Source organism: Anser anser (genome assembly GCF_964211835.1).
Source record: "Anser anser genome assembly, chromosome: 7".
NCBI classification, from domain to species: Eukaryota; Metazoa; Chordata; class Aves; order Anseriformes; family Anatidae; genus Anser; species Anser anser.
The window spans coordinates 24867990-24889237 of record NC_139727.1 but is presented as its reverse complement, the minus strand read 5'-3'; the positions used below and the strand labels follow the sequence as shown (position 1 = coordinate 24889237).

At 37.7% G+C, this 21248-nt stretch overlaps 1 protein-coding gene and 1 long non-coding RNA gene across 13 annotated transcripts in view; one reads left to right on the top strand and one right to left on the bottom strand.

The window, feature by feature from the left end:
* Positions 1–21248, top strand: part of LOC310902704 — a 58533-nt gene that overhangs the window by 23238 nt on the left and 14047 nt on the right. The gene's annotated exons all lie outside the window — the stretch shown is intronic.
* Positions 18121–21248, bottom strand: part of MYOF (myoferlin) — a gene marked incomplete at its 5' end in the record, with an annotated part of 70787 nt that continues 67659 nt past the window's right edge. For all 12 annotated transcript variants that reach the window (XM_083844619.1, XM_083844623.1, XM_083844624.1 and 9 more), the window contains 4 exons: positions 18121–18801; positions 19244–19391; positions 19732–19841; positions 20824–21017. In XM_083844619.1, coding sequence (XP_083700745.1) covers positions 18766–18801; positions 19244–19391; positions 19732–19841; positions 20824–21017 — 488 coding nt within the window. In that variant the 3' untranslated portion in view covers positions 18121–18765. The remainder of the gene's footprint in view (positions 18802–19243; positions 19392–19731; positions 19842–20823; positions 21018–21248) is intronic.

Sequence of the window (21248 nt, the reverse complement as noted above, 5' to 3'; positions counted from 1 at the left end):
ATGGTTCATTACAAGCTGACCTCAAATTCAGGAGTAAAACTTCCTCTATTTTACTACAACTATTCAGACGTGGACTAGAGATAAACAATAATCAAAATCAGGATGAAACTTGACTGGGAAACCTTCTATACTCTTTGGCAGAATTATAGCAGCTCTTGGATCATCGAGAGTGATATAATGTTAAATGACCCTAAAACATTCCCTTCTCAAATGCAGCAGGTCCATGCTGCCAACCCTGTAGCAAACAAAGGCTGATTGTAGTGACTCCTTAAGCATAAGAGTATAGAAACGTTAATTATCACATTTTTTCACATTAAACATTTACAGAGAGTCAAGATGTAAATGGGTCTGTTTATGTTCATTTTGCACTTATTTTTGGGTAAATTGTTTTTTAAACAGATTTTCCATGTGTCCTATTTGAGTTTCATATCTTTCCTAAATGGTTTTGTTTCTTAACTAGTTTTGTAGTTATGTTGGATGTAAAACTAACAAAAATAAGCTACTGTGATACGTCTCTTTTGACTGAAGACATACGTCTAGAATAATGTCATACCATTAAAAAAAGTAAACTAAATTAATGCTAATTACTAGCCCAACTGTCTTTTATAAATGAAGTAGGGCAGTGACATAGTGGCTTGGATGTATGTTTCTCTCTTTTGGTCTATTGTGTTTGTTATCCCTCTTCTGTAGCTCCCTTGTTTGTTGTTGTTCAATTTTGAGACACAGCAATCCTTTCTAATATTAGTCATGACCCATATAATGAGACTTAGAGATAAGATCTTTTACTATTAACTGGAGTGCCATATAAGATTTCTTGATAATGTACAAATAGCAGATTCTTTGTGAATGTGTGTTTGCCATGATACATTTAATTACATAGATTTGGGTAAAAAGTTTGAGCCAGTGAAATAGAGTATGCATCAAGTAATAATATTAATGATTCTTGTTCAGTAATTTGGAATTCTTCCTTGTGTTATAACTGTGTTCAGACAATTCTTTTGGGATCTGACCTAACTTAAGTATGGGGATTTAAAAAATTCATAATCCATTAAAAATATGGAAATGTCTTAAGAAATTGCAGAAGGAAAAATTTGAGCGGTGTGGGGCAGAAGCTCTTCTCCTGTGTTTAGAAATCTGCTGGCTGGGGTTGTGTAATGCTGTTCTGAGATAACCTATACACAAAAGCTGATACTATCTCCCACTGATGGATAGTTTTCCTTATGCCTTATTCACCCACTGAAGTGCTTGTGGTGTTTGACTCTCATTATTAATGCATGAAATTGTTGATTACCCGCAGATTATGAGAGGAGTATTTTTTCCAGAGATGATGTTTAAATTGTCTGGTCTCTGAATCTTTGGGAAAGAAAAATCACTGTTGGAGTCTCATTTTTAGGGAAGATCATTCACAAGTTAAAACTTCAGACTTCTCAGAAATGTTTTCTTAAGTTTGTTGGATTTTCTTTGCTCATAATGCATGCACTGCATGCAATGTCTTCTTCCCTGCTCTGTAGAATTCTGTGTCTTCTTTGTCTAGGTGTCTCCTGCCATTCCTGTAAATAAGCCAGGAGGAGACCAGCTACTTTTCACATCAGTCTTACTAACTCTGCTGTGTGGTTTGATCCTAGCACCTTCTGACTGCATTAGATTACTCATGCCTGCTTGCCAGAATATCAAGGAGTCTTGCTTGGAGTCACATATGGAAAGAGGCTAAACTAGATAGGTGATGTTTGTTTGTTTGTTTTTTAAAAAACTTTTCTGTCTTAAGCTATTACCCTACTAGTGCAAACTCAGCCATAGTCTAAATGGGGAAGATAAAGGAAAGGAAGGAGGGAGGCTGAGCAGCTGTGACTACGCTGTCTGACAGCATCATGCTTAATGCTGACCATAGCTGTCTATTGCAAAATGACTACCCTTCTCTTTGTCTGGACTCTAGGGATGAGTCTCTCCACAAGCTGCACATATCCTGTTTTCAATATCCTACAGTTTGTCTCTACTTGGCCCATTTTGATTGCAGCTGCTGAAACTCATTCCATCTAGTTGTGCCCTCTTTTCTCATGTTTTTACTCCTACAGGCCTTTCTTCCTCTTTGTTTTTGAACTTCTGTCTTCTCTGCTTTCAAGACAGACTTTCTGATTTTGTTTCCAGTCTGGTCTCAGTCCTGGTGATTACTCATTCTTTTTTTTTTTTTTTTAATGTGAGAGCGTTAGTATTTTAGATTTGAAATCTTTTTTCACTATTAGAAAGTGGTATTATGGTCATTAGTTAAGTATGTCTACCTCGAGTGTAGTTAGCACTGACCATACCCAGCAATGATCAAGCTCCTTTGGCCACCGCTGTAAGAAGAGTAATGGATGTCCTCATTTTCAGCCCCATGTCTCCTTGTTCATCACCGCAGAAATGTATCCAATGGATCCATTGCAGTTGTTTGATGTCAGCCATTTGCCAGTACTATTCCTGAACTCTGTGTGAGGAACTCCTACAGAAGGAAAAAAGCAGAGGCTGGTGAAAGCTTACTGCTAGCTCTGGCTTCCACTTAAGGAGGAAGTCAAGCTCGCCCATAACCTTTTGGACCTATCTTTGTGGTCAATTAACTGGTAGGGCAGCACTTCCACTTAATGAAGCTTTAATGGTTCAAGGCAGCATGTTGTGGTTTATTACATCCTCTTGTTACCTGACTATGAAGTGAATCAGCAAAATGTATCAGCTTTCTACAGGGGGGACTTGTTTCTTTTATAGGCATCTGCTCTGCTAGAAGTGTCTAAGCAATCTTACTGTTAAGATAGGGACCCCAATTACTTAGATACTTTTGATGAGTGAGCACCCCCCTTGGTACTGGTGTAATCAGCAAATTACCAGACCTTTTTGGTATTCATTGGGCACAAGTTCATTGGTCATCACTACTTGCTAAGCCTCTAGTCTACTTAGTCCATGGATGACTGTGGTATTTTAGATAAAATCAGCTCATTTCAAGATTCTCTTGTGGGCCGTTTCTAGGCAGAGCAGGTCAGCTAGTCTTCTTGTATTTTCTATTGATTATTTCTGCGTCTATGAGAACAGCTGAAACTTAGCAGCAGCTTCTGGAGGTACCTTTCAACAACATTGAAATACATCAGACAGAGATTATTGAAGAAATGCGCTAGGACAGTGTTTTTCAGTTGGAAGAGATATATGAATCACTTGAAATCACTTCATCTGCTCCTAAAATGGAGCCATGTCAGTTCCAAGAAAGGGCACAGAGGATGTGCACTCTATAAGGAGAGTAGAAAAATGAACAGAATTGCCCAGTGAAATCAGTATCTTTACCCCTATAAATGACCTGAAATCATTAAAGATCTATGGGATTAGGAATACTGTTTTGTCTGTTGCTCTGAGCGTAGGGTTCAGAGTGCTCCAAAGCCAAAAGGAGTACATTCCCCTTGCCTGGTGGGAGTAGTGTTACCTGAACCACTGTTTCTGTTGCTTACAGCATCCTGGATTGTCCTGTGTGTTCTCTTGTCAGTCCAGGCTTTAACAGGCTGTTGGTAAATTTAGGTGATGGTACAACGTGCAGAGTCTACCATCTTCTGTCTCCCTCTTCAATCTCTTAGATTAATTTGATAGATAAAAGAACTTTTGTAGTTTTAACCTTTCTTCCCCTTTTCAATGGTTTGAGTTAAAAAATGAGGTGTCAAATATAATTTTTAATTTCCTGCCTATTTCATTTTAAGCCAGGTCTTTTTGCATTATTTAATCAGTGTGATATTTTAATGTGGCTGGTGACAAGTGACTCTTAGGCGTGTTTAAGAAACACAGAAAGTATCTGCAATTTAAAAACCAAATGATGCCTTGCAAAATTGAAAAGTATAAAGAGCAAGGTAGACTTATTTTTCTCTATATTAGTAGAAGACAATAAAAAATGGTTATTCTAAAGCAGCCTAGGGTGGACTTTTAAAAAATGACAAATATCATATGTGCTTGGAAGATGCTAGCCTTAGATGTGGCTCATACAGATGAGAAAATGGTTTAAAATGTGAGGGACAGTTTTAATTTAAGAGACTTGTAATATCTGGAGGCATTAAAAACTGGTAAACAAAAAAAGTTATCCACTGCTATTCATTAATAGTAAAAACAAAACAAAACTAATACGTGCCTGTATCAAAACCTGATATTAGGATAAAGCTTACACAGAATTTAAATAGCTGCTTTTAAAGTTGGCAGTAAGATACACTGTTTGATGTCATTCATGGCCCCTCTTTTAGGGAAGTTCGATTTCCCTGTGGTCATATTGGATTGACTCAGGAAAACATAGAGGGGTCTAAACATCTCAGAGGGAGGTCTTCTATTGCCTGATGCAGAGACTGCTCACGTAGTGCTGTAGATTATACCCTTTTTCAAAGAGTCAGAACAAAACCACCTCTCCATGACCAAAATCAAAATATAAGGTACCTTAAACGTGGTAGCCTTTCAGTGCCTTCTTTGTTCTGATACTGCACCATCTGCCACATGCTGCACTGTAATTCTCTTAAGTATTTATATCTGTAGTGTCTGCAAGTTTGTTCTATGTATGTTAGAAACACATAAGATGGTGAAGCTGTAACCGAAGACCTTACAAGCCAAACAAATGGGATACAAAGGGAGGAAGGACATTTGTATTTATTTCTCCTTGTCCTTTTCTATTATTTTGTTTTGCCCCTTCTGCTGCTTTATGTAGTTACTCTATTTGCTAGCTGCTTTCTGTAGCAACTGGGCATTTAATTGCACACGCATGCCTGGTCTGTTTTGTAACCCTTTCTTAATCTGTCATGCAACTTTTATGAATTTTTCCGTTTACTCTTTTTCTTCCATTTTCACACTTGTGTACAACATTTATTTCAGCTGTAAAAATAGTGTTTTGCTTCAAACTGTTTGGTTGTCCCAGGCCTTTTGGAGAATCATTCTCTAGCATGTAGGTTTTTGTTAAAAGTGCTCATTAGTCTACTAGTGGTCTCGCTATGCCAAAGCTGCTGGGTGTCTGTCATGGTCATGAAAGATGTGCTTGCTAGTCCAGGGTGTCGCAGCCTGAGACATCTTTTACTTGCTTGCAAGAGCATGGACATTGTGATCTGCATGTGTCCCCAAACACAGGCAGCTACCCCCTTTTTCAGGATGCTGGTGTCCCTAAGTAGAAAAGTACGGCGGACTTTAATCTTTTCTGTGGTTACAGAGAAGTTAGCAAAGAAAGTAGGCACTAGGTTATGCAATTCAAATATCTTAAGAGGCAGATTATTTGCAGAGGAGGAGGACATAAAATAAATCTTTCTGCTCCTGTTATGTTAGCTGATATTTGTCTCTGATTTTAAAAAATAATGCACTCTATCAAGGAATACTGATAGCAGGCCCCCAAACTGACGAGCACTGCCATGTTCTTCAGTGGCTACTCATGGCTTATTTCATAATTGCATTGCCCCCCCCAGCCCCACTTCATAAAAGTTACACTATTCTGCAAACTGTCAAACTGTTAATGAAATGAACATTAATAGTTTCAGAACTATTACTAAATGAACCAAAGAACTAGGCTGGCAAAGCCATGTTTCAGCTATAAATTCAAGACCTGTGAACTGGCTTAAATCCAAAGACTTTGTAGTTTTATGCTACTGCACTTAGGCTGGCTTTTTTTTTTTTCCCTCCTTATAGCCACTTCTTTTCTGCATGGAAAATCAGACTATGCAGGGCAGGAAGCAGCAAGAGTAAAAGGGTTCGGATCTCAGAAGTCCTTAAAAAGATCTTACTAAGTTGTTGAAGTGAAGAGATTTGTCAGTTATTCTACATTACAGCAGTAGGACAAATTTGTTCGGAGTCAGGACTCCTGGCCCAAAGCTATGATCAGCAGGCTTTCAGCTCCTAAAGTTGCAAGTTTTGGCAAGGTCAAGGCTTACAAGGTCAAGTCTACGTTCACCATGAGCAGGAAGCCCACAAGTGGGTGCAGTGGTCAGACAGGATAATGGCATCTGGTGAAAATAACATTGATATGTGTGGTGACCAGATCAAATGTAGAGTGTTATAGTAAAGACTGGTTGGAAAAGTGAGAACTGTAATACGCGTGTAGATAGCTTGTTTTCCAGACACGCTAAGCATCTTGGGTTTATGCAGAGGTCCACTTTTGTAGTTCCACATGGGTGAATTGTTCTATATATTTTAATTTTATTGTTTTCTCCAGGTTTTTTTAGGGAGGTGAGGTGAGGGGGTTGTCAAGCATGTGAAAAGACTTAAATGCTGCCTTAGTGGTATTTGAGGTCTCTTTCCTTCATGTTTTTGTTTGTTTGTTGTTTTATTGTTGTTTGTTTTGTGTGTGCATGTTTCCTTTGGACTTTTAAACCCAAAGTGACTTGAAAAAGGTTTAGTCTTTAAAACACTTTTTTTTCCTTGGCACATCTTAAAAAATCATTGACCTTAGATGAGATTTGAAATACATTATTACTTTATTACTTTTTTTTTTTCTTTCCTAAACATTTATCTTTTTTTTCATGCTGCCATATACTGCTTGGCTCAAGCAATGAAGTACTCATACTCGCCTTTGACAAGTTTAAGGTACCTTGCAAGACACTCAATCCATCGTTTCAACCAGCGGGCACTTAAAAATAAGAAAAGTCTTGTCTGATCATCATAATCTTGAATGTTTATGACAAGTGATTGAAGATTTTTTTTTTCCTGTTGAACTGTAATACCAAACTGACTCAATAGAACAGAAGAAGCAGATCATGGGGCCAGCCATGGTGGGAACATGTTACCTCTCCCTGGCTTTGCCATTGCTGGCTGAACGGTCATTCCCTCTTGTATTCCTAGTCTTTATCTCAGTAGAGATTCCCAATCCTATTATCCGAAGGACATGTCTGCCTTGTTTAGTATCAGCCAAGGTTAGTATCGTTGAACTTGGTGCATTTGCATAGTTCAGTATAATTTAGCACAAAGATATGACTCAGGTCCCAAAAGGGAAGGATAGTACTGATGATAATGTGGGGCTGCACTCTTTCTCAACAGAGTTTATTTGAGTATGACACTGCTTTGGCTATGGTAGTAGAGAGTTTTTGCTGTTTTAAATGCTCTTCTCAGGCAATGACTCGTTAATTGTTACATTGAAGTCTTAGAGAAAGTTTGTTCTGGTGGATTAACCTTGGATCAGTATTTAAGAAATCTGGCTCCTCTGGTTTCTGACCTGTTTGATGACAATGAGCAAATCATCTTATCACCCTGTGCTTGATACTTAGCTAATAAAGCATGTTCATATGCACTGAAGCTAGATATCATTATTACACACCAGAGCCAAGGGTAAGAGTGTTTCACCAGAATGTGAGATGGCTTAGTCTGATGTGACATTTATCTTCACTCATCAGAAGTGTGATCAGTAGGGAGTTACCCAGGCCTTTGTTCATGAAGATAAATGTCAAATGTTATCTATCTCCATTCTCATATGGTGTCTATCACCATGGTATCTATGTGCCTCCAAAGCAATAATGTACACAAATTTAGGTCTAAACCAGTCAGCAAATGATGATCATAAAGATGTCTTCTGACAATTTTCTGGCAGTGGCTGTTTGAATCAAATCTTTCCTGTTTCCTTTCATTCTGTAACAGACAGTGAGAGATAAGCTTGTTTAATTATTTGAGGAGAGAGGGAGGGATTAAAAAAGGATAGACTCGGACAGTATAATGGAATACTGAATTCATAATAAATTCTTTCTTTCACCTTCCTGCTAGTTTGCCTTTCTGCCCAGGAGGCTAAAGACATGTTCTCTTTTCTGAAGTCAGTCTTGGAGTAAGCACTGCCAACAAGACCAGGTGTAATTTAAAAATATTTATGCATTGTCAGTTCTGGAATTAATCTTTCTTAATTGAATTGACACGAACTCATGTCTGCAGGTAATGTAAACTGTCAAACACTCTGCCAGTGACAGCATGTTGGTCAGGGTGGTGAAGTTAATGAGAGATCTAAATTGTGATGGAATATCTCACTGTTCGCTTTGGAGCCTGGTGTTTATAAATGCATTAGTAACATCACATTAACTACAGGCTGCGAGACTCTTGAGTTCAGAAGGGCTAATTATTTGTTTGCGGTTTCTGAAAGAACTGTGGACGAGATGTCCACATGTTTTGTACCTCAGAAACATTTTGGTAGTGTGTTTGCTGCTGTGAAATGTCTTTCCCTTGAAATGCATATAATGGAATTTTTAAGTAGAATGTATTTCATTTGATAAACTGTTCTTATAGTCTGGAGATACTATTTTTACTATTTTTAATTACACATATAAAAGCATTTATCAGCCCTCTCTGGGAAGGTCTTAGCCATTTCCACTGACAGCTATATCAAGCCTACAGTTACCTGTTAGCAGAGCACGTAGCACAGTCTAATAATCATGCTTCCGTTTCCTTTCCCTCACGGCAGTATGGAATTGCTGTTAGCTTTCCAACATCCAGAGTAGTGCAGTGAGGATACTGTGTGTGTTGAAAGAGCAAAATTAGCAGATGAACCATTGCTTGCTGTAGACAGCCATTTATAAGGTATTCCCAGGTTCCTCCAAGCTTAGTGAAGTATGCACTCTGCGTGACATGCTCAAGGGCTGAGGCTGCAGCCAAGTTTTTCTGAGTGAAGGTAGGAGCTTATGAATCTGCAGCCTGAGTGCTCCATCCCTTGAGAAAAATACTTGCTTAAGTGCCATAATAAATACTAGTAAGTATCACACTGCTTTCTGTGCTAATTAGAGTTCAGACCCTCTTTACCGTATACAGGCTGAGCTCAGTGGAGATTTACCATGCATAATGCAAACAGGATGGTGATTGGATTTTAAACAGCAAGGGGTTGATTAAGGCTTTTATCTTGAGGTATGTGGACCATAAGAGAAGACCTGACTGATAAAAATAAAACCAATCCAATGATCCAGTCTTCCAGACCAAAGGCACTGTGTTCCTAGGTGGAGCCCTGGGAACAAAAAGCCAAAATATTTGAATATGAAATGTCTGAATGTTTGATATGGGGACAGTCAGCCTATGGATTTGAGTGCAAATGAATTATGTTTCCTTGAGACATACCATTTTTGCTTTACCATTATTTAAAAGTACTCCTCTTGAAGTCACGCATGGTTCTTTCAGAGATATGTACTCACCTGAAGGAACTAAGCAACACAAGTACAATTTTAGGTTTGGGGGTTGTTTTTGACTGTCAGGAATGGTTAATAGCTGATTATCCACAATAAAAGTGGTAATGGAGAAGATACAGACATCTGTGCAGGCAGATCTGCTTTGCCATGAGAAATGCACTGCATGTAAAGAACAGACAGGTTCCTTCCTGGCGTAGCTGTCAAAGTGGTGTTATATTTGTGAGAAACTTGGTGTGCTGCGATCTTTCTTGTTTTACAGTCATGGATGAGTAGTAATGTAGACTTTTGGAAAAGGAGATTTTTGAGAAAGAGTCCTTTGATAGCAATCCACAGAAGCAGTCATGTTCACTGATAAATATTATTCTTACTAGACTGCTATTTTCTAGTGCTTTTTTTCCTCCTAGAAATGTAAATTATTGGCCTTTTTCCTAATATATTTTTAGTGGCATCACAAAGCATGAAAATTCTGTGAAGACTCCATCTACATGTTTACAAGGCAATAGCTCATATGGCATAATTCAATACACTGCTAATTTGTCTCCTTTTGATTCCTTCCCTGTTACTCATTCTCTTGCTTATTTAATGCAGACAAAGATGAAAGCAATTTACAAATGGCTCATCTGAAAAATGCCAACCCAATAAGACTACAGTTCACCAAGATCTCTTCATGTTAGCACTTGGCTTCCACGTCAGAGTTCATTCTATGGTGTCATGTCTGCCAGCTATTTCCATATGTTTTTTCACTGTTCTCTTACAACTGGGGTAGTACAAGAAGTGTTAGAGTAGACCAGTTCAAGATATTCTGACCAATGTTTCATATCATTCTTCTAAGGCCCAGGTGATTTTCTGGTTGAAATTACAGTAAGTAGTTTAATCCTTTCACATTTTATAGGGTGCGCAATAGTGTGGGTCAGATTTTTGTCAGACTTTTTTATATTGTTATTTATTTGTTATTTTATTTATGTTGTTATTTTTATATTGTTATATCGTCAGATTTTTTTTTACATATATTCATTTTCTTATCTGCACTCTTCAGTATTTGTCCTGCCACGATCCTAGTTAAAAAAAAAAAAAAAAGAGTAGCACTTAAATTGGCAGTTTGCATGACATGGCCTTGTCTATATGGGCTAATAGAAACACTTTCTACTTTGCCCAAGGCTGGGAGTAACTTACTTGGGTTAGAAACACCAGTAGAGAGACCTTTTCTAAATCAGCTAAGAAGGGGCAATGTAACCACTTAATTTTAAGAGGATTATGAATAATAGAAGATAATTTCATTGAGCTTGAAATTTCAGTTGAGGTAGTGTGGGTGTGTTCATCTGTTGTAGATAATGGGACAATGTACTATTACAGCTTGTAATCCTGAGGGTCTGTACAGCTCCAGCACCACATGGGGCTTGTATGTTCCTCTGCCTACTTCAGATGTAAGCTACTACTACTACAGGCAATTTGGGTAGCTTTCTGCAGCTTTTCATGGAAATTAGTATTTATGATAAAACTAACATGGATGTTATTGTCACAGATGGGCAATAGATTTCTTTCTCCCTCTTTAATTCCTTTCACACCATTAATAAATATATAATTGCATTCCGACCAAAAATATTGGAAATGAAATTTGGGAATTCCAGTTTCCAAACCAGAAACTCAGCTTTTGAGGTAGAAGTGACATGCAGCAGTGGAAACGCGCAATATAGTTGAAGTTTTATGGAGCAGGTGGCCAGATGCTGAACAATTGCTGTGGGAAGGTGTTTAAAATGTAATTTCCTCACAGAAACGCTGCATCAGCATCTCTACTGTGTGAGCAAAGGTAAGGCTGACTGAATTGAAGACGCTTTCCTATGTGCTCCAGAAGGGACAAAGAGCCAGTCAGCAGTTAGAACTGATGCTAACAGCAGAACTCTTCGATATTTTGCCAGGCTGGCCTAGCTTTTGCTGTGCCAGATGGGTTTGGGGTTTCAACCCCTTTTTTTTTTTTTTTTCCTTATTGCCTCGAATGCAAAAGTTTGCTCTTGGGTCTTTTGATAGTTTGGGAGCTACATTTCTCTTTTATTGCTTTGGGGGATTTCCATTCCATTTTCCTTTAATTTGCTCCTCCCTGTTAATCGCATAAGAGAAGCTTAGAGTGTTAAGTGAACAGATAATTCTTGGTCTATGTATATGAGCGAGAAGAATTCAGATTTACATGAAAATAGCTACCCTCAGGTTAGACCTTTACATTTGGAAATAAGCTCTTTTCAGGTCTATTTTCCCTCCATTGTTATGTGCTTTATTTAATGTGAATGGTGGATGTTTGGGGAGGGACAGAGGTTTGTTTGACTATTCAGATTCATTGGCAGGGTTTAAGTTGGCACAGCATGGATCAGAGCAAGATGAGTGGAGACATCTGATTTCTAATTAAAAACACACGCAGCACATATGCAATTGAAGTAAATCAAGTAAATCCTTTCTCAGAGCTGATTGCTTCTACCTGTCTACTTTTTGTGTGTGTGTGTTTAAACTCTCAGCACAGTGGGACCATCACCGTTTTATTTCAGGATTTTCAATGCACGAAACAGACCCCAAAGCTAAAAGAGCTCCCCAGTGACAGAGCCTCTGTATGGGAACACCAGGATGAACATCTGCCCAGGTGTTCCAGTACTTTTGTTTATTGTATAAATACTTGTTTCAGTCTATTTTCTTTCTTAATTTTCTAACAGTATCAGGTACACTGTGCAGACTTTCACATGAGGGCTGATGGATTCTGTGGTAGAGTGTATGTGTTTTGGGCTAGGTGGATCTGATGTGGGCAGAATTGTTTTAGAAATCTCATTTCTATTCCAAAATGGGAATAGTTGTGAAAAAAGCCTGCTGAAGTTGATCTTTTGTGCCAGGCCAGGGAGTGTCAGAGATTTAGAGTAGGAGCTAATAGCTATAGAGTTCCCAGAGGTGCTGAATCCAGTGTGTTTCCTGCACCCTAGTAGAAAGAGCATGGGGCTGAAGTGAGGGCGCAGATTGACTGTTACCAGTTCTCAGCCAGAAGAAAACTTTCAGAAAACTGTCAGTTGTCTGAAGTAAGCTTTTGTTAGGCATGTTAATTAAAACAAAGGCTTCATGTATCCAGGAGAGCAGATTCATGTACGGAATACTTCTGCAAAGCTTCTCCCCTTGAAATCAGGAAAAAGAGTGTTGGGAAATCTGAAATTTTGCTGCAGAAGCCCTGATGCTTTTCTCCCAGATAGTGATATCTAAGGGTATGCTACAAACTGGAGCTTTCATTGTGTAAGCATACATTTTTATCTGTCTTTTACACTTAGAGTAGCTGTTGAGTGTCTTAAAGGATTCTGTATCTCGATTGCTTAGTTGACATATTTGCAAGGTCTGTCCTCATTTCTAGTATGTGTGGACTGGTGGCTCAGTACTTTTTTGCTGTTTAATTTTATTTTTGTTTTCCTGTGATATTTGTCCTCCTATGAGTAAATAAATTCTTCTGAAGGTCATTCCTATGTGGCAGACGTATTCTTGTCCACTGAGTCTGCCAGCAGTCCTGAAACAGAGCTTTGGGGCAAGGGGAATGCTAACTGAGGACTTAGTTTGAGAATATCTTGTTTGATGTCTAAATCAGCTTAAGATACTATTCTGTAGGCCATACCCTCCATGATTTGTGTCAATACACTATAGTACTATGGTTTGAAGCAAATAAGAGGATAGTCACACACTAAAAAGAATCAAAAAGGGTGTACGAAGAAGTTGGTGGTGTTCTGATTTTGTTGGTTGAGGGCATGGTAGTGAATAGGAATAAATAGTAATGCTGCCAGTGTACTGTGAGGTGTACTCCACTAGAATGGTGACTCTGAAGCTGATCCATGGTCTTTAGAGAATTTAATTAATTGTGTTTTCGTGGTATTTGATCTGATAACCTGAGTAGCAAGAAGGAATATACACTAAAGGCAGGAAAGCTTGGGAATTCTGCAAGGAAGAACGTCTCTCACAGCTGTGAGTGTATCCTGCTGCTCCCAGTTGTGCAGTGCAGCCTGAGTTGAATGCCTTCCTGGAGATTCCTGCCAGTAAGCATGGGATGCAGTGAAGTGTAAGAGCTTGTTTGTTTTGTAGTGTTGTCCAAATATGTAAATGTAGGGAGGTATTGCAGCTTTTTGTTCTTATCGAGTTATATGGTCTGATGGTTTGTTCCAACAGTTAAAATCTGCACTAAAATGTCTCCTCTAATGTTTTGTAATTTTTTTTGCCTTTTCAGTTGAAGGTTTTGAGGGGAAAGGAGTTTTCATGTGTGCACATGCATGGTTTTACATGGTTTTAATACATTCCCTGAATAAAAGCATCAGATTTCTATGTTCTCTACCTTTCTGTAGCTTACTGTAGATGTATTTTCTTGTTACTTTGTCACTTTTCAGGCTAGGGCTGACCTCTTAATCTTTTCTTGTACAGGAGGCCTAATTGGTTATTCTCATTGTCAACATTTGAATCTTTGTTCCTTTTCAATGTGACTTTTTTTGAGACCTGTGACAAAATCAAATATGAAGTGTGAACATGAGCTAATTATGTTGGATAGAACAACATTGTAACAGCATGATATTGATTTATTCATTGCTCCTTGTCTGATGATGGCTACAGCTTTGTTTCTTTAATTTCTGTTTCATATTGCTCATCTGCATTGTTTCATCTGCTCTCACTGGCAGATCTGATTAGAGGGCATAGCTGTTTAAAGAGGTACTACTGAGAGGAGTTTAGGTGCAAATCTATAATTGTTTCATTACCGCCTAAGAGCAGTTGCACTTAAGGTTAATATAAACTCCCCAGGCACTACTAGTTCTGCATCTCTTCCTTTATGGAAGTGTCTGTGCCTTCTTACAGCTGAGAAGCATGACACTTAAGCTTAGTCATGGCCAAAAGATTCGGTATCTGTGAAGGCTTGTGCTTGAAGCAGTACAGTCAGAAGGGAGGTCTGTACAGGTTTGGTTCACTTCTCTGCCTGAAAGGTTTAAGCCTGAACCTGTTACCTGGCTGAGTGTGCCCTTACTGGTGGGGTGTTGGTGGGGACACCCTCCAGCACCACTATTGTGGTAGCAGCACTGATGCAGGAAAGAATGGAGGAGAGGTGGCTTGGTCTGTGGGTCCTGAATGGAAGCTGGCACCTTGCTGCAGCTCTGAGCTGTGAGGGGGAAGATGCTATAGGCTCATTGTCCCTCACTGATGATGAAGTAACACCCCTAAAGGAAGTCAGTGAATGCCCCACTCCTCTGTGCTGGCACTTATAGATCCCTTTGAGCTGGCTGGTGGTCCCAGTGCTGTGTTCAGGGCATCTGTGTTACCTCCAGCAGTGCTCTGAGTGCCCCAGTGCTTTTTGCTGCTAGTTGTGGCACCTGTTAGGGCTGGGAAAGTAATACAACTGCCTTGGAGTCTTTCATAAGCAACTGTATTGTATTCAGAGCTTTCTGGTGGCTTCAAGAAAGTATGCGTTTTCCCATCTCTGTTCATCTTGCGCTTGTCAATGGATTTCATCTGTTGGCCATAGCAAAAGCTTACAAAAGAGACAAACGTTTTTGAAGGGTAGATTTGTGGTCAGAGTGCTGTTGGACTCAGTGGACATAGTGTCTATGTTCCCTCTTTTTTTTTAATATATGTATTTTTAGAGAACTTTATATTTTTCCTTCTTTGGAGAATTTACTTTCTAATTCAGTTGCCTGTCTATATACATGACAGCTTTCTTCATGCACAACTTTACACAAGTGTAAAGCCCTGAGTATTATTTTCTAGCTGAGATAGCATATGCAAGATTCAGCAATGAGTGCTACAATCTCACTGTTTGGTTCTGCTTTCAAGTTGCTAGTAGATACTTAGGCATCTAGTGGCACAGAGTGGAAACTTTCACAGCTGCAGCTGCAGAATGAAACTTTCACAGTCAATGGGGACCAGTCTTTCTCTTTCAATCCCTTTCTATTTGTATATATATATTATATAATTATATATATTTATTATTTATATATTAAATAATATCAATATATTATATATTACATATATTCAATATATTATATAAATATATATTCTATATATTATATATTATATATATTAATATAGAATAATAATATATATATGTAATATAAATTATATATATTTGTAGAATTGGTAAGTCCCAAATGCATTTGCAACTGTGCTTGCTAAATACACTTTGCAGCAATGGACTTTGATGGGATTGTGTTTTCCCTTAATTATTAAATAATGTTACTGTTCATATGTGAACTGTATTCAGGATAGGAATGAAACTGGAAAGCCTTTGTGAACACATGAGACTTGGGATGTCATCTTGTGGTTGTTCGAAGAAATGCAAGGACATTGTGGGTGTTCGTGAGTTTACTCCTTCTTTATCTTACCCCGAGCTGGTTTAGGTGCAGATTTTTTCTCAATGATTCTTTCTTGTATAATCTGTGCAGTTGTAAAGTACGTGACAGCAGCTGTTAACCTTCTTACAGTCCATTTCAGTAGTCAGGGTTTGGGGTGAATATAGGAAGCATTTACCATCATTTGAAGGGCATCTGATAAGAAATAGCATGCTTCTTGGAAAGCTGAATGTATCAAAGAGTGCAGCTGCTGCTTCTTGAACATAACACAGTGTCAGAGCCAGGACTCTGATGTATTGCTGGCAAGTGAGATAGTGCTTTTATTTAGCCATTTTTGTTAAAAGTGCTTCCTGTCTAGCTTTAGCCTTTCCCAGGCTGTTTCAGCCAGCTATCATCTCATGTTTTAAGGACACTCAGGTGCAGAGAAGGCAGCCTCATCAAATAGATTTTTCCAAAACAGAAGTCACTTTGGACCCAGATAATCATCTCTGTGGAACGTAGAGTCTGTGCACTAAGGAATTGTGACAGGAGTGCTCTTGAACTGAGCACATCAGCCCACAGCCCAAAATATTTTGGATGACGGTGCCTGTGGAATTGCTGAAGTGAAAAACAGAGTTTATTTCACTTTGTTCTCCCGACTACTAAGGAAGGAACTGAATATTGAGCATCTGTTGTGACCTGATCTTCTCTGTCATGGATGAAGGGTAGATTTGACTTTTTTGATTGTGTGGCTGTACTTCCCAAACTGCTTTAAAAGGCTGTAAACTTGAAGGACACAGCTTGTGGAAAGAGTGGCATAGATCTGTTCCAGGCCTTGAGGGAAAATTTGATCAGAAAAGCGTTCGACTTGTGACTCTCATGTGCCAAAACACAGACTGAGGGCGAAGATCAACTAGAGATGTACGCCTAGTTGTAGTACTGAAGATAGTAACACAAAAATCTTGTATTTTTATAGAGTAGTCAAAAAATCATGGACATTTATATTTGACAGGTTATTATTAATTGAGGCAAAGCAACCTCCCAGGAAGAGGAATTCCTACGGTTTGTTTCCTATTGTAAGGAAGAGTGTTAGGTACATCTATACCCTGCCCTTTTTTCTGTATCCTCAGAGGGTGTTTCCCTCAGTTGCTGGTAACTGGAGCAACATGGCCTAAGTGAGCGTCCCAGTAGCCAGGGCTCAGCAAGCGTGGCATGTAGTTGTTTCTATATAGGGCTAAATCTTTGCTGCTGTTTGAGCCAGGTAAAAACCTACTCTACTTTGGAGTCATGCACAGTCCACTACACTGTATTGCAGATTTGACTAACAATGTATGTAAATTATAATGCTCACACTTTCTTGCGTGTGAACATGTGTATTCTTTTGTTTGTTATGGGGACAAGCTGGGAGGCAGACTAGCTTCTCAAACTTTTCAGTTATGTTTTTAAGTATCATTTGCATAATTGTAGTGAAACTATCATGCCTATGCATGTTTACACAAAGAGGCATCTGGAAGACAGTGAACTCAGAAGGGGCAATACCTGCCCCTCCTTCAAATGCTAGGTGAAGAGGCTTGCTCAGATCTCTACTCTGCTTCATAATTGGTTTCTGAGGAATGCTGTTCTTAAATACCTCCTTAAAGTTAAATGCTGGCCTAATGACAACCATTACAAGTAACACACTTTCTTGTTATAGAATGAAAATAAGGCTGCTGTGATTTTTACCTTCTGTCATATTTATGGCATTGACTGGGACAGATTTTAATAGTGGATGATCAAACATTAGGTGACACAATTACTGGTTATTTCTGGAGTGCTATTTCATCATTAGTGAAGGGACAATCTGTCTGGATAGTGATTAGTTCCAGCTCTGAGCTCTCATTCATAGGTCAAGATGCTTGACAGTGTCTTAACCAAAAAATAAGGGTGTTATTATCTTTTTGACAGGATGACTCCTACTTCTGCCTCCCCTCTTGCCAAAAGGACTTCACATTTATGTAATACCTTTACTATAGCTTATTCTACAGAATTAAATCAGTAACATTTTTTTTTTTTTATTTTGCCTGACAAGTGCATGGTTAGTTCACAGTGCTGTAAAAAGCATTGTGTGCCATTAAATACACAACAGATTTTTTTTCAAGACTAATTCTTGCAGTTGTTACTTACATCCTTTTAAAGACAGCAGGAATCTTAATGCAGTTAAGAATGTGACTATCATACAAAATGTTGATTTCAGGTTCTGCTGCAGATTTTTTGCATTTAAAGCACTGGAGAATGCTTCTACTTTGGTCCTTCATAAAATCAAGGTGGAATTCCAGACTATAACCCTGAATTTAGTGCAGATTATTTTATATTCTATGGTAACTAGGAGGAGGAGTCTAAATAAAATACTGTGCATTCAGATCATGTTTCAAACCAGGGTTGAACTAGGTTGTATATCCTTTTATATTCTGATTCAAGATCATCTCTAAATCCAAGGAGTATAATGGAATTATTCAAGAAGTTTCATTTCTTTATTAATTTCCTTGTTAATGAGTAAATTCATTAGAATTTTGTGCAGAAGTATTTCCTTATTCTTCACTGTGAAGACAATAATAAAATACCATAAACTCCAGATTAATAGGCTTATTTCCTCTGATTGACACTATACAATACCTAATGCATTGCGGTTTTGCAAAAGAAATGAAATCTGGAAACTTGCATTTTACTTGTGGATAACTTTATTTAACCATTTTTACATTACAGTAAGTAAACAGTATATTAATGTATTTATTTTTGTGTGCATGCAGTTGTCAAGATACGTACAGTGTTGTTAAGTCTACAGTGCAATAACTAAGAATTTAAAGCAGAATGATGCTGGAATCTTTTCTGAAAACATCTGACCCATTATTCATGCACTGTGAGGTTTCTTAGGCATCTGTAATTATAAGTAGGGTTTGTTTTTTATTAATTTAAAATGCAAAGTTTCAAGGTGTACCCAATACAGAGGAATTCTCAAAAGTGTCCATAAAAGTATCCATAAAAAAATAGAGATAGCAAGAGCAGGCAGTCTCCTGAGTGATTTTTATTAAAAAAAAAAAAGTTTAAAAGCAATGGAAGATAGAACCTTACCATGTGTAGATACTACTGAAGTCAAGAAATATACACACAAGGTCTTGTTTGTTTGTGTGTTTTTTTAAAACACCAGTCATGACCCCTTGAACCTTGGCTAACCTTGGTTAAATTCTTTCTTCTCATCTATTTTCCAGTTCAAAATAGTAGCAGACAATAAGCATGCTGAATTTGGTCCACAGCCTGAGGCAAAACCTCACTGCTATTTAAGAAGATGAGGTGAAAAAACTCTTCTTTTAAATTGGTTTTACAATCTTCATTGACAAGTAGTTCTGTGGGAGTGAGAAGGGAGGAAACAACAGAAGTGAAAAGATTTATATGAAATATTTCAGTGTAGTTTTCTAAAAGACATTTATCCTAAACCGCATCAGAATGTGTTCAGGGTATGCTAATTTCAGTTAAAATATGGTAAAGATAGTAAAGTAAGATATTTCAGAGTAAAATAGAATGAAATCCAGACACAATTTTTAATTGTGTACATTACTAACACCTCTAAAGCACTCATTTGCTTCATCTTTAGTTTTAACATAGTTCTTTCTCATTAAAAATCCATTGGAACTGTTTACAGGTATAAGGATATAACCCCTATCTCCCTGCTAGAATTGAACTGATTAGAATCTCTTGTCTGAGGAAAGGGTGTATGTTGTTGACGACACTTACAAAAGCTAGCCTCACACTATAGCTGAACAACAGTAACACTGAAAAAATTCTTACCGGCAATGAATAGAGGAGCACTGCTACAAACAAGAGTATAATCAGCAAGATGATAAGGCCTATGAAGAGCCATTTAAACCTGCGCCACACAATAAATTTCATTGTCTTGCAGGGATTTGTAAACCAAAGGAAGGAAGTGTCTGGTCGGCTGCATTTTGAAAGAAAAAAATATTAATCGTACTATAAATACAGGGAATAGTTAAGTGTGACAGACTAACACAGCAAACACTCTGGTTTTAGAGTTGAAAAAAACATAGATAGTTTTTTAGCCTAAGATAGCAATTTCAGTAAATGCATGCCATTATAGTGAAACCACCTTGCGTTTTCATCCTTACATTTGAAGAAGGAAACACAGATGGCTTTTATAAGCACAGTTTTGCAAAGGATAGTTCAGATCTAATAGGTCACTTGCTGCATGCAGATCTTGTCAAGAACATCACAGTTGCTAGATGCATATTTCTCAGGCTAGTAAGAGAAAAACATCTTACTTTGGTAGATCTAGTTTGGGGTTCATGTTGGGTTCATCTCTTCCTTTACCAGCTGGCCTTTCCTCAGCTTCTTTTTCATTAACAACTTCCAATGTCATTTCAACTTTACCCTTCAGAAAATATGTGGCATGAAACAAACATCTTACTGAAACAGCAGGAAGAATACTTGTTTGATACTTAAACAGCACAGTCTTGTACAAGCTGCTTTTGTGTGCATGTGTGTGTTTCCATTTCAAAGTATACTTGTTTCTGCACTGTGGCAGTGTCACAATACAGTGGTAGCGAATGACAAATAAGAAAAAAGATACAGTACATAAAACGGTGTGCTAATTTACTAGCAGTTCAGTTTTAGGCTACGTATTGCTTTTTCCAATTTGGCAAAACAAAGTTCTGTTTTTCTTTCAAGAACAATGCAAGGACTGCATCTTTCCCTAATGACTAAGCGTCTCATTTTTATATTGCTGTTGGATTGTTTTTTTTTCCCTCCAGATAGATTAGATCCTTGGCAATAAAAAAGTCAGGTTAAATTGCTTTGGGTCTTCTGATAATCAAGAATCCAGTCTGTCTTTTCAGTATATAAATTTTATTTATATATATATATATACACACACACACAAACACACACTATATATAATTATAATATATATTATATATTTATAGTATATAATATACACACATATTTAATATATATATAATTATATGTGTATTTTTTTTTAAAAAAAGCTTTGGATTTAAAGTTTTTTTCTTTATTCTTTAATTCATTTAAGATGTCTCATGTTTCTCCTAAGCAATAACATGCTAAATTCATTCAAATAATAACTATAATAATAATTGTTGATTTGGTGAGATAACTAGACTCAACACGGTGCCACAGTCCTTCTAGATAAACAAAGTTAAAGACAAAATAAATTAATTAAAGTATTTAACTCATAGTTTAATTGTTGATGGAGCAAACTTCCTGAATTTGTGCATGGGACGAAGTATTTACTCCTCCTCTGTCTACTGAGAGATAACAGCTAAGCAAGGGTCTCTTTACAGTCTTTCTTGGTTACTTGAAAAGCAAAGTAATTTTTAAAGAAGTAGTAATCATACCGCTAAAATGCGTGAGCCATCCTTTTCAACATAACATGGCCACCACCCTTTCATAGATTTCTGTTCAAAGAGAGAAGCAGTCTTGGGAGCCTTCTGAAAACTGTCTGCCTTGTATTCTGGAATCATGTCTATATTGCATTTCTCTGGAACTTTTGCTGGAATGATTGTTCTATGTAAATCAAGTTCCACAAAACCTACAAGACAGAGACATTAAAAAGTTGGCATTGTGTAATGCTACCAGCCAAAAGCATAGTGTTTCAAAATAAACCTTTCTTATCTCCAAGCATGTTCTAGAGGAAAAGTGATGAACAAATGTGTTACATTCTTATTTATCTAAGCATGTTGTGAGGCAGGTAAGAGGCTGTGTTTACACCTGTCTTGTTAGTATTGAAAGCATTGGTGTTGATATAATGGACTCAGCAAGC